The 13,847-nt window shown below is 41.7% G+C and overlaps 2 protein-coding genes across 3 annotated transcripts; both read left to right on the top strand.

Annotated features, from left to right (window-relative positions):
• The first annotated feature begins 290 nt into the window (after positions 1–290).
• On the top strand, positions 291–4,002 carry si:ch211-148l7.4 (uncharacterized protein LOC563603 homolog). Of its 2 annotated transcripts, none has more exons than XM_034592020.1 (2): positions 291–449; positions 784–4,002. In XM_034592020.1, exon 2 carries the CDS (start codon positions 838–840, stop codon positions 2,431–2,433), a length of 1,596 nt encoding a protein of 531 aa, XP_034447911.1. In that variant the 5' UTR covers positions 291–449; positions 784–837; the 3' UTR covers positions 2,434–4,002. The 2 variants fall into 2 exon arrangements, with proteins under 2 accessions (XP_034447911.1, XP_034447913.1); XM_034592022.1 differs by having other exon boundaries at positions 291–453; positions 822–4,002.
• Positions 4,003–5,865: 1,863 nt separating this feature from the next.
• On the top strand, positions 5,866–8,688 carry snrpg (small nuclear ribonucleoprotein polypeptide G). The gene is made up of 4 exons (XM_034592009.1): positions 5,866–6,012; positions 6,201–6,223; positions 7,518–7,642; positions 8,213–8,688. The coding sequence occupies exons 1-4, from the start codon at positions 5,981–5,983 to the stop codon at positions 8,261–8,263; spliced, it is 231 nt and encodes a 76-aa protein (XP_034447900.1). The 5' UTR covers positions 5,866–5,980; the 3' UTR covers positions 8,264–8,688.
• The last annotated feature ends 5,159 nt before the right edge of the window (positions 8,689–13,847 follow it).

Here is a 13,847-nt window from a genome sequence, read left to right as displayed (position 1 = left end):
ACAGCCTCTATTTACAGTCTACATAATAGACATTGCATTGTAATACAAATTCTTGAGAGGAAAATAGCCAAAAAACTGCTGAACTTTATTTATGCGATATATATATATGGAGGAGGTCCCTGTTCTTCTATATCAATTTTACAACTTTATATATACACACACACACAATATATATATATATATATATATATATATATATATATATATATATATATATATATATATATATATATATATATATATATATATATATAATAAAGTGAAATAAATAAAGTGATAAGTGACGTACCGGAAGTGACCCCAACAGCTCGCTGGTGAAGCCCCCCTCCGGACAAACAAACTTGTGTTTCACTTTCGCAGCCATGTCAGTCCGACACCGAGCGTTAACACGACGAACCGCGCGGCCCTTCGCAGCTGCAGTGCTCCAGTGAGTCTGACGGAGAGCGGAGGTAAGTCGAGCTAAAGGGAAGTGAGCTTTTATTAGCTTTATTAGCTCAGCTAGCTTCGAGCTAACGTTAGCCGAACACGCAGTCTGCCTGTACAAAGTAGCGCGGGCTCACCGCCGTGTCCACTGCTCGTACATTCAGGTGTTATTCACCTGAGGAGATAACATCGACACTGTCGAGCATCAAGCCAACAAGTAGTTGCGTTTCCCCAACAAACTTGGCTAGCTGCTGTCCGGACTTCACTGTCGGGGATTAGCAGCTTGGTAGCTCTCATGTTGAATTATTATCTTTTTAAAACACTGCTGCATCTTGAATTTAGTCTCTTGTACTTGTGCAGTTTTCAGGCTGATGACTTAAACGTCTGCTGGAGAGAAGCCTGGTGAAAAGGAGGATGGATGGAGTGAGCTGGAGCACCACAAGGACCCCGGAGTCGTTCAGTCGCTCCACGACAGCAACAGACACTCTGTCCCGGCTCGCCAGCTTCATCGCTCGGGCAGACACCAAACAGCCCACCCAGACCCAGAGGCAGCGATCGTCCCACCTGCACGCTTATGTTTGTCCAGAGTGTGGCAAGAGTTTCCCGTATGCAACCGATCTGTTGCACCACCAAGAATTAAAACACTCATTACCCAAACCTCACCGGTGTCCCTCCTGTGGGCAGGAGTTCTCCCTGCGGTCGTCCTTGCAGCTACATAAGTGCGATGGTGATTCCTCTCCGTGTGAACTTTGTTGTGGAGAGTCACGGCGTGGCTCTCCGTGCCCTTCATGCACGCATCACACCTCAGATCCCGGCAGGCCACAGGAAAATTCCCTTCACCTCCTGGACAGCAGCCCTTACGCATGTGCTCCCTGTGGGAGAGGCTTCAGCCAGAAGCAGGCCCTGCTGCAGCATCAGCAGGCTGGCTGCAGTGAACCACCATCCCCATCAGATGGAGTTGATGCGAGCAGCCTTCCAGATGATTCTCCTCCAGTTTCTGAGGAAGACACAACCCGCTCTGACTCCTCAGACACCCCCGGGCCCAGCAGCAGAGCTGTCCGTGTGTGCCAATTCTGTTCAAGAAGCTTCCGTACAGAGGCTGGTCTGCAACGCCACAAGCAGTGTAACCACTCTGAGGAGCAGTCGATGGCCCCAAAGCGACAAAAGACCAAAGGAGAACGTACCGGTGGAGAAATGAGGAAAGAAGAAGATGACAATGAAGATCCAAATAAAAATTCCAAATCCAAAAAGAAGTTTCTGAAATGTCGCTCTTGTGACATGGTTTTCAGGAGCACCTCTAAGCTCTACATGCACAGGAAAGAGAAGCACAGCAGAGAGAAAAGTACTAGGAGAGACCCGAAGCCAGTCGTCAAAAGGCGCTGGAGAGGACATGGGAATCCGTGTAAGGTCTGCGGCAAAGTCTTCTTCCATCATTTGTCACTTAAGGCACATTACAGATGGCACACAACCTCAAGCGTATCTTCACTCGACGACAAAGGCGGGTCTGGAGGAAGCACTGCCAAAGACAGGTTACCAGAAAAAAGACCAAACAATGTGAAAGCCGACTTAAAAGATACGACGGTAAAGCCTGGACGAGGGAGGCCCAGGAAAGTGCCCAGTTTAGAGATTAAGGAGATTGATGTGAGGAGATGCAAGGAAGTGCCTGAAGTGAAGGAGGGGGAGGCAGAGGATGAGGAGGAGGAGGAAGAAGAGAGAGAGTTCCCATGCCCCTCCTGTGCGGAGGTTTTCTCTCTGCAGTCCAAGCTCTGGGAGCACATGGAGCTCCACCAGTCGTGTGTGAAGAGAAGGCACTGCAGTGTGTGCACAAACGAGATGGACACCTGTAAATGGCCGGGCTCAAAGAGGCACAGGCTGTACCACTGTGTGCCCTGTCAGCAGGGATTCTCAGCCATGGACTCTTTCCTAGAACACTGTCAGGAGCACCTGCGAGTCAGGGTGGAGGAGGACAGCCTCACAGAGGCCTACATGCAGCAGGCCAGGAAAGTCTGACATCCAGTTTAAATGTCATCAGTGATTTACCTTTTTTGCCTTGAAGGGCCAGAGAGCCGAGAGGGATGAGGGGGAATTCTTGTTGATTAACCAGTTCATTCACTGAGCGCTCAGAGCATCTGGCTTTAATTGGTCCACGGATTTAATTTAATTTATTCACACCAACATAGCAAAGGTTGAAGAAATTGGTTGATAAAGGCCGATCCCAGAGTCTATTAGTATAAATAAAATTTACTTAATCATTTTTCTAAATAATTCTTTAATTCAATATTATTTCTAATGTTTTCTATAGTGGCCATTTAGTTACTGTTTAATGCTATCGCTGCATGTTTTTGTATTTGAAAACTGAACATTGATGTCGTGTCTGTGGGACAGATCTCAGACAGGACCAGTTGTTCTGTTGGGAAATTGAATGACCCTGGAAGCTAATGTTTTCCCAAAAATTACAAAAGGGATACTGTGTATGTTGTTAAGCAGCCATCTCCAAAGCTGTTTTCAGACAGATAGACATCTTTGTCTGTGTCTTCTATGTGTATGGCATTTTCATCCTGAAACATTTGTATCCTTTTTGATTTATTCATTTTTTTCCCCCATTTTTGCATCTGTCGTCATTAACAGACACTCCCTGCGAAGGATCCTCCTGACTTCTCACTAGGGGACTGGCCGGCTCTCACTCTGACAATTGCGATTTCACATCCAGCCCCCCAGAGAATGTCAGTAGATTATCTGGAGTTAATTGTATGTCTGAAAACAGCTTCCTGAGTTTCAGCTTCATTACAACATATAACTAACAACATTTTGACGAAACATAAAGCCAACACGTTCACTGAGATGGATCACCTATGTGTAAAGTTATCTACAGGTTTTTTTGTTTTGTTTCTCTATTATTCTTAGCGAAATACACTGAAATTTGTGGTAGTGTGATAGGCTAAAGAAAATTGCCAAAACAACAGTGTGATTCTTAAATAGTCTGAATCTGACATGGGAATGATCCTAATGACAGATTTCCCTGTTGATTTACATTTAGACCTGTTGACTAATCTGAAAGTAATAGAAATGAGGAAAGAAGTCAAAGCACTGCCAGATGTGTTGTTTGCCATTACTTGTTTTCATGTCATACAGGGTCACGGTCGAGCCTGGTTAATATTTGTGTGGTATTTGCAAGAGCGATACCAGAAGGGGAAATGTAAATTGAGCATTTTTATGCACTGTTTCAGCTATTCTTTGAAATCCACATGGCTGACGCAGATAATTTTACCCAGCCCAATGCCTCTCAATATGGCCTGCCTTTTTAGCTGGCTTAAACTCTGGTAATATTACCTCAATATGCAAAATGATAGACCATTGGTCTGTGGGATGAGTAATGCGTGTGCTTGGTTAATGAAAAGGATCAACAGGAATTTTTCTTTAGTTTGTTTGTTATAAAGGGTTTTCAGCTACTGTTTTCAAAGAGCTACTGTGAAAATATAGAAAATCAGTTAATAGTTTTGGAATCTTCCACTTTTTCAAGCTCTTTTTGTTTGACTCTTTGTAGATAAATATTATTATTAAAACGTATCAAAAACTGTTTTTTTTTCTGAGTTTCTTTGTCATGCTGTTAAACTGGGAAGTCTGAACGATCCTGAGAACTTACCATGAAATTACTTTCTCTACATTGTTGACAGTCTATTTTTTTTTATTTATTTTTTTTATTCTCAAAAGCACAAGGAATGCAATAATACAACGTACATGTAATTTTTTTAATTTTCTCCCCCCCACCCCAAAACAGATCACACTGCCTCGATGCAGAAAGTACATTGCCATATTAATAACTCAAGGAGTCTAAGCAAAATAAGTTAACAAATTACAGGATGGAATTGTTTAAAAACAAAGGAAAAATAAAAACATACACACACAATAATAATAATTAAATAAAAAGACGAAAAGGAAAGTCCAAGGGAAACGGAAAAGGTTTATGAATCTAAAGAGAGAGTCTTCAATTTGTCAAAGTATTGTATGATCGGACCCCAAGTGGATTTGAATGTCTCAGGATGACCCCGCAGCGAGAATTACATTTTCTCAAAATTTAAGAAGAACATCAAATCCCTCAACCACATAGAAACATTTGGGGGATGATGTGACTTCCAATCCATTAAGATTCTCCTTCGTGCCAAAAGGGTTGAGAATGCAATTATGTTTTTGTGTTTATTTATTAAAGTTTTGTCTTCGTCACCCTGAACACCAAAAATGCACATCCAGGCGTTGGGTAGGAGATTAAGACTGAGGGAGTCTGATATTACTTTGAATACTTTGTCCCACTAAGTTGTGGACAGATCCAAAACATGTGAGTAAGATCTGCTGGTGAATTATGACATCTATTGCAGCTATCCACCACATTAGAGTACATTTTTGAAAGTTTGGAGTTAGAGTAGTGCAGGCGATTGTTGACAGACTAAACAGTTCTTTGAAGTTGCAGTGTGTAGAATTTAGTGACATCTGGTGGTGAAGTTACATGTTGCAGCTAAAACCCTCACCTCATCCTCCCCTTCCAGACATGGAAGAGAACCTGTGGTAACCTTCAGTTTTCATAAAAACTCAAAGGGTGTTTAGTTTGTCCAGTCTGGGCTACTACAAGAAAAATGGTGGTCTCCATAGAGGGGACCCCCCCCAATATAAAGTCCCATTCTAGGGTAAATAAAACAACAATTTGTATAATTTAGATGAAACACACTCGTGAAAACATCACTAGGATTATTTTATATTAAATTTCTGTCTATAGATCTTTCACCTAAATCTTACACACTGGACCTTTAAGGCCCACTCACAAATACAGGACGCCAATATCGCGAGTCAAAGTTCACCAAATGTTTTCTTCGCCCTCTCGCGCACACGGATTAGATGTGAAGGTTCGTCACTGAAACATTTGCGCTTGTGTGACCATTCCCTTACACTGACCATTCTTTGCTAACGTGTTAGCATCTACATTTACTGGAGAATGATAAGGATGACTGACTGGTGGGGCGCTAGTGGTGGGAACACATCTTCAGACCTTTCTATTTAAAGAGACTTCCCTCCATATTTAAAATAAATCGATAAATGTAGCTGTTTGTGGGTTGAGAGAAGCACAGATAAAATAGGAAACGAAATGTTCTCACTCTTAATTACAAAATGTCTGCTTCAGATACCAGGCAGCTCTCATCGAATCGAATCTATTGTGGAGAAGATAAGGTCTTGTCATCTCCCTGCCTCCGTTAAATATCTGCCAAAATAAGAAGTCATCTCATATTCGTCAGACAATTCTTGATCACTTTACTCTGTCACTTGGGTGTGATTATTTCTATGCTTAGAAAATGATCAGTAACAAACACAAGTCATGTTTTTTCGATAAAACATTTCCAGTCCTGCCTCTTCCAGGCCACATGGAGGCACTATCTAGCAGTAACAACCCAACGCCCGTGGCGGAAGTGTGCTGTTTAGGTTCCGGTTTCCCAGTGCACGCTTTCCTTCCGCGGTTTTGTGAAACGATCTTCATACGAGTGAGCGTCGGCGTGTTGAGAAACAAGAAACAATGAGCAAAGCACACCCGCCCGAGCTGAAGAAGTGAGTTGTACAAATAAATATTTTCACACCAGCAGGTTTTGTGTAGTTTTTGTTTAGTATGGTATAGTATTGTATATAGCCCTGTTTGCTAAGTTAAACGAGCTAATGCTAGCTAACCTGCCTGGGCTCGGTTCTGTATGAAATGCGAGCGTGACGAAAGAAAACTGATGTTATGTTTTCTCTCCCAGGTTCATGGACAAGAAGCTTTCATGTGAGTATCATCGAGTACAGCACACGGAAGGAGCCTCTTCCCGGGTTTTAAATGGCCATTGAACATGAGCTTCATCTGCTCAGTTGGTTCGGAGCCTCGGGGCTGCAGCTAACAAGTCACTGCTGAATACCGTAACAGTTTAGTCGTTAAAAAGGGAAGCAAGTCTCGAACCGAATGTTCAGACGGACCAGAAAGAAAAAAGCCTGAATGAGTAAGGGGATAAATATAAGAGATGCAGAGGCCTCCACACAGCTGCACTACATTCAAGTGCCATTATTTGGGTACATTGGTTCCTTAGAGGACTAATCAGTCAGCAGTCTGAGACCCAGAGGTCAGCTGATATTTACAGCAGGACAGAAAAGCACTAGACTGACATTCTAGTAGATGGAATCAGAGTATTGATGAATAATCATATATCAAACATTTTTTGATTGACAGGGTTAGTGTTAGTGGATATTTAATTGATGCTGTTAAGATAGAATCAAAATGTATTTATGAAATAAACTGGACAAACTAAACACTTTTTTAGATTTTATGACCACTGAAGAAGACCACAGGTTCTCTTTCATGTTTGGAAGGGGAGGGGTATTAAGCTGAAACATGCAACTTTACCACTAGATGTCACTAAATTCTACACACTGAACCTTTAACCTTGGATATATAAAATTTTTCAAGATTGGGTGATACAACACAAAGACCTACGGGTAAGACAAGACAATGAAACCCCATTAAACAAGAACACAAACAATAATAACAACAAAAAGAGAAAATGTGCACAGTGGTAGTTATAACCCGATTAGTTTACAACATCAGTTATTTTTGTCACCTCCAGTCATAACTCTTGATCATTGCTCTTAAGTATGTTGCCATTAGGGATCAGTCCCTCAAAGTCTCATCAAGGGTTGTGCAGCATATAAAGCAACTCTGAAAACATGCTGGTAGCTATGTTCATTGTTGGAATCTAATCCCAAATTAATGTGAATTAAATCTATCCGAAAAACTTTCTTTGGACTGATTACCTAAAATTATAATTTCAGGACATGGCCACATAAGAAAACCACAGGTATTCTTACATTTCAAAACATAACGAAGAGCAGAAAGGGTTATATTTACTTTGAATAGCATTCTAAAGATTGAAACAGAAAATGCGTTAATTTTCTATAGATTGCAGATATTTAAACTTTAACCCCAATGTGAAGTGCTTAATACCAACAAACTCCAGACGAGAGTAAACTTCTGAATTAAACAAACATGGAATATATTTCTCACAGTTTCTTCTCTTTCTGTCCTTTAGTGAAGTTGAATGGAGGCAGACACGTGCAGGGCATCCTTCGAGGGTTCGACCCATTTATGAACCTGGTGATGGATGACTGTCTGGAGATGGGCCCTGGAGGACAACAGAACAGCATCGGCATGGTGGTAAGTGGCTTTCCAGCTGTTAAAGTGCATATTAATGGAATGAAGTCTGCATTGGCAGATAACCAATATTAAAGGACTCTAATCCTGATTATTGCCTAAACACCCCACACCAACCAGCACGACAACAGTGGAGGAGTAAAGTATATCAGGCTTTGGATGCATTGGTTTGACACCGTGTTGTCTGTGGTCTGCATAGATTCAATTTGGATTTCTTGGAATGGATGTTTTTCACAGCAGACACTGGTGTAATTGATAAGACAAATCATTGCTTTGTTCATTCATTAATGATATCCCCTCTGCTCGACACTGTGAGACCTAAATGGAAAGCAGATGTTGTGGCAGCTGTGCTTTTCCTGCTGTGGAAAGTCAAAGTATCTTCTGTGAAAAAGGGCATATCCTTGTTAAATTAGCCTGATATGGTTACAGCAACAATGTTCAGGGTTTAAATGCTGACACAATTGAAGATATGGTACAGCAATAGTACGACCAATTTGAAATGTCATCCTTTTACTCAGAAACACTTCAACATGTAAATAATATTTAACATAACTGTGGTCTCATTTCTCACAGGTCATACGGGGAAACAGCATCATCATGCTGGAGGCCTTGGAGCGAGTATGATAGAGGGGGAGCTGGATGCAGATGGAGGAGAGAAAGACCCACACCTTTTTACATTCTGTTTCCCCTTTTAGTCACGTGTTTTGTTCGAAAGAGGCAGAGCTGATCGTGTCTTTGAATTATCAGATGTCTGATTTCCACTGACGAGGACGTTTTTTTTTCTATTTTCTATTTTGAATAGTGTATGTGTTAATAAATCAGTTTTCTTTGTATTTTGTTTGTTGATTCAGTTTCGAACGTACACTGCATTACCACAACCACAGAATATTGTCTGAAGGTGTCTCTAAATCTTAACAGCATCTCACTTAAGCCATGGCTTTGTTTGTGATCAAGGAGACATTAGTTTATTTATCTGGATGCTCTTCCCAGATCCGCAGACCTGCAGCTCCAGCTCAACTGCTTTTTGTATTGACATCATTTTCTTAGGAGGACAAGACTTAAAACTGTATATTCAGTATGTGAAAAGTTTAGTGAGAAGAAGACAGACGGCCCTACAAAGGTGTGAAGTTTAAGGTGAAACATTCTTTGGAACATTTAGATGAATATTAATGTATTTGTGTCAGTGACAGCCAAAGGCATTATGTTTCTGGTTTTTCTTCCGTCCAACCTTTTGTAAACATGATCTCAACGTGAGTTTTTTTTTTTTTTATTTGGTGCAGATATTCACTTGTCCTCAATGGGGACCCGATGAAAAATTGAGTGGACAAAGAGCAAGGTTTCTGTGATCTCACAAAGACGATATCTCAAGAACACCTTGAAGGAGTTTTGCGATACACTAATGCAGCAATACAATGAACGCAGCTACAGACTGATGCAATGGGACTGTGATGTAGTTACACAGTGGTGCAGTGTTTGTGGGGGGGAGTGAGCCAGCCATGGACCAGTGCACTGATCCAGATACTGCCTTAACACGTTGACATTTTTGGGAAGTGCACGTGCATTGGTGTATGGGATGCATAGTTCCTTCACTTTACAATAATTATGTACTCAGTCTTGTACCATTGCCTTTTTCCCATTTTCCAATATGTAAATTTTTTTCTGTGAATCAAATGTCATGGAGAAAATGGGAAATTAAATTAGTTTGTTCTTAAAGTGGGCTGTCACTCACTGTAATACTCTATTGCATGACTCGCTCGCTAACTTCAGGTTATATTGTCTCTGCTGGACGGTGGATGTCTCCTCGTTTTTCTTTCTTTCCTTTTTATCAGACCAATGTTTTGATCGGGACGTGGTCCACTTCACGTCATCAAATAAGATATAAAGCGTCTCAGAAACAACTTCTGTACCTTTAATAAACTCAACTGAGTCAGTCAAGAATATGATATATATATACAGGACTGTCTCAGAAAATTAGAATATTGTGATAAAGTTCTTTATTTTCTGTAATGTAATTAAAAAAACAAAAATGTCATGCATTCTGGATTCATTACAAATCAACTGAAATATTGCAAGCCTTTTATTCTTTTAATATTGCTGATTATGGCTTACAGCTTAAGAAAACTCAAAAATCCTATCTCAAAAAATTAGAATATTTCCTCAGACCAAGTAAAAAAAAGATTTATAACAGCAAAACAAAATCAAACATTTGAAAATGTCCATTAATGCACTCAGTACTTGGTTGGGAATCCTTTTGCACGGATTACTGCATCAATGCGGCGTGGCATGGAGGCAATCAGCCTGTGGCATTGCTTAGGGTTTATGGATGCCCAGGATGCTTCAATAGCGGCCTTTAGCTCATTTGCATTGTTGGGTCTGGTGTCTTTCAGCTTCTTCTTCATAATACCCCACAAATTCTCTATGGGGTTCAGGTCAGGGGAATTGGCAGGCCAATCGAGGACAGTAATGCCATGGTCAGTACACCAGTTACTGGTGGTTTTGGCACTGTGGGCAGGTGCCAGATCATGCTGGAAAATGAAATCCTCATCTCCATAGAGCTTTTCAGCAGACGGAAGCATGTAGTGCTCTAAAATCTCTTGGTACACAGCTGCATTTACTCTGGACTTGATGAAACACAGTGGACCAACACCAGCAGCTGACATGGCTCCCCAAACCATCACTGACTGTGGGAACTTCACACTGGATTTCAAGCAACTTGGATTTTGCTCCTCTCCAGCCTTTCTCCAGACTCTGGCGCCTTGACTTCCAAATGAAATACAACACTTGCTTTCGTCTGAAAAGAGGACTTTGGACCACTCTGCAACTGTCCAGTGCTTCTTTTCCATAGCCCAAGTCAGACGCTTCTTCCGTTGTCTTGAGTTCAGAAGTGGCTTGACCATGGGAATACGGCTATTGTAGCCCATTTCCCGGACACGTCTGTGAACAGTGGCTTTTGATACCTGGACTCCAGCTTCAGTCCACTGTCTTTGAAGCTCCCCCAAATTCTGGAAGCGACCCTTCTTCACAATGCTGTTAAGGCTGCGGTCATCTCTCTTGGTTGTGCAGCGTTTCCTGCCACATTTCCCCCTTCCAACAGACTTTTTGTGGATGTGCTTTGAAACTGCACTCTGTGAACAGCTTGCTCTTTGAGAAATTTCTTTTTGTGTCTTACCCTTCTGATGGAGGGTGTCAATGATGGTCCTCTGGACAGCAGTCAGATCAGCAGTCTTCCCCATACTTGTGATTTAGTTTACTGAACCAAGCTGAGTGTTTTTCAAGGCTCAGGAAACCCTTGCAGGTGTTTCGAGTTAATTAGACGATTCAAGTGATTAGTTGAATACCCTACTAGTATACTTTTTCATGATATTCTAATATTTAGAGATAGGATATTTGAGTTTTCTTAAGCTGTAAGCCATAATCAGCAATATTAAAAGAATAAAAGGCTTGCAATATTTCAGTTGATTTGTAATGAATCCAGAATGCATGACATTTTTGTTTTTTTAATTGCATTACAGAAAATAAAGAACTTTATCACAATATTCTAATTTTCTGAGACAGTCCTGTATATACTCACCGGCCACTTTATTAGGCACACCTGTTCAATTGCTTGTTAACACAAATAGCTAATCAGCCAATCACATGGCAGCACCTCAATGCATTTAGGCATCTAGATGTGGTGAAGACGACTTGCTGAAGTTCAAACCGAGCATCAGAATGGGGAGGAAAGGGGATTTAAGTGACTTTGAGTGGCATGGTGGTTGGTGCCAGACGGGCTGGTCTGAGTATTTCAAAAACTGCTGATCTACTGGGATTTTCATGCAGAACCATCTCTAGGGTTTACAGAGAATGGTCCGAAAAAGAGTCAATATCCAGTGAGCGGCAGTTGTGTGGACGAAAATGCCTTGTTGATGTCAGAGGTCAGAGGAGAATGGGCAGAGTGGTTCGAGATGATAGAAACAGTAACTCAAATAACCACTCGTTACAACCAAGGTATGCAGCATACCATCTCTGAACGCACAGCACGTCGAACCCAGATGGGCTACAGCAGCAGAAGACCACACCGGGTGCCACTCCTGTCAGCTAAGAACAGGAAACTGAGGCTACAATTCGCACAGGCTCACCAACATTGGACAATAGAAGATTGGAAAAACGTTGCCTGGTCTGACGAGTCTCGATTTCAGCTGCGACATTCAGATGGTAGGGTCAGAATTTGGCGTAAACAACATGAAAGCATGGATCCATCCTGCCTTGTATCAACGGTTCAGGCTGGTGGTGGTGGTGTAATGGTGTGGGGGATATTTTCTTGGCACACTTTGGGCCCCTTAGTACCAATTGAGCATCGTTTAAACGCCTTGTTGGATCTATGCTACGAAGAATTAAGGCAGTTCTGAAGGCAAAAGGGGGTCCAACCTGATACTAGCAAGGTGTACCTAATAAAGTGGCCGGTGAGTGTGTATATACAGGTGCATCTCAATAAATTTGAATATCAGGGAAAAGTTCATTTATTTCGATAATTCAATTCAAAAAGTGAAACTCGTATATTATATAGATTCATTACACACAGAGTGAAATATTTCAAGTTTTTATTTCTTTTAATTTTGATGATTATGGCTTACAGCTAAGGAAAACCCAAAATTCTGTATCTCAGAAAATTAGAATATTACATAAGACCAATAAAACAAAGGATTTTGAATACAGAAATGTCAGCCTACTGAAAAGTATGTTCATATATATAAGCACTCAATACTTGGTCGGGGTTCCTTTTGCATGAATTACTGCATCAATGCAGCGTAGCATGGAGGCGATCAGCCTGTGGCACTGCTGAGGTGTTATGGAAGCCCAGGGTGCTTTGATAGCGGCCTTCAGCTCGTCTGCCTTGTTGGGTCTGGTGTCTCTCATCTTCCTCTTGACAATGCCCCATAGATTCTCTATGGGGTTCAGGTCAGGCGAGTTTGCTGGCCAATCAAGCACAGTGATACCATGGTCATTAAACCAGGTACTGGTACTTTTGGCAGTGTGGGCAGGTGCCAAGTCCTGCTGGAAAATGAAATCAGCATCTCCATAAACCTCGTCAGCGGAAGGAAGCATGAAGTGCTCTAAAATTTCCTGGTAGATGGCTGCGTTGACTTTGGACTTGATAAAACACAGTGGACCAACACCAGCAGATGACATGAATCTCCAAATCATCACTGAAACTTCACACTGGACTTCAAGCAACTTGTATTATGTGTCTCTCCACTCTTCCTCCAGACTCTGGGACCTTGATTTCTAAATGAAATGCAAAATTTACTTTCATCTGAAAAGAGGACTTTGGACCACTGAGCAACAGTCCAGTTCTTTTTCTCCTTAGCCCAGGTAAGACGCTTCTGACGTTGTCTCTGGTTCAGGAGTGGCTTGACACGAGGAGTGGCTTGACAGTTGTAGCCCATGTCCTGGATACGTCTGTCCGTGGTGGCTCTTGATGCACTGACTCCAGCCTCAGTCCACTCCTTGTGAATCTCCCCCAAATTCTTGAATGGCCGTTGCTTCACAATCCTCTCAAGGCTGCGGTTATCCCTGTTGCTTGTGCACCTTTTTCTACCACACTTTTTCCTTCCACTCAACTTTCTATGAATATGCTTGGATACAGCACTCCGTGAACAGCCAGCGTCTTTAGCAATGACCTTTTGTGGCTTACCCTCCTTGTGGAGGGGGTCAGTGACTGTGTTCTGGACAACTGTCAAGTCAGCAGTCTTCCCCATGACTGTGTATCCTACTGAAGCAGCCTTAGAGACCATTTAAAGGCTCAGGAAACCTTTGCAGGTGTTTTTAGTTAATTAGCTGATTAGAGTGGGACATCGTGAGTCAACAATATTGAACTTTTTCACAATATTCAAATGTTCTGAGATACTGAATTTGGGGTTTTCCTTAGCTGTAAGCCATACTCATCTAAATTAAAAGAAATAAACGCTTGCAATATTTCACTCTGTGTGTAATGAATCTATATAATATATGAGTTTCACTTTTTGAATTGAATTATCGAAATAAACGAACTTTTCCCTGATATTCTAATTCATTGAGATGCACCTGTATATACTCTCAATGCTGAAGCAGGGACGGTAGAGGGCGCCGTCTCGACTGTGGACTTCCTGCTTTCAGCGGACTCTTACTTTGAAAGGCGACTGACGTCATCGCGGACAAGTTTCTTTGACGTCGTTTGTCGTTGCCGCCT

Source organism: Hippoglossus hippoglossus, chromosome 7 (assembly GCF_009819705.1).
Source record: "Hippoglossus hippoglossus isolate fHipHip1 chromosome 7, fHipHip1.pri, whole genome shotgun sequence".
NCBI lineage: Eukaryota > Metazoa > Chordata > Actinopteri > Pleuronectiformes > Pleuronectidae > Hippoglossus > Hippoglossus hippoglossus.
This window is presented reverse-complemented; position numbering and strand designations above follow the sequence as displayed.

Coding starts and splice junctions, on each gene's coding strand:
- si:ch211-148l7.4 (XM_034592020.1), top strand. CDS start 838: ATGGATGGAGTGAGCTGGAGCACCACAAGGACCCCGGAGTCGTTCAGT.
- snrpg (XM_034592009.1), top strand. CDS start 5,981: ATGAGCAAAGCACACCCGCCCGAGCTGAAGAA. Junction 6,013..6,200: donor CACCCGCCCGAGCTGAAGAA/GTGAGTTGTACA, acceptor TTTCTCTCCCAG/GTTCATGGACAAGAAGCTTT. Junction 7,643..8,212: donor AGAACAGCATCGGCATGGTG/GTAAGTGGCTTT, acceptor CATTTCTCACAG/GTCATACGGGGAAACAGCAT.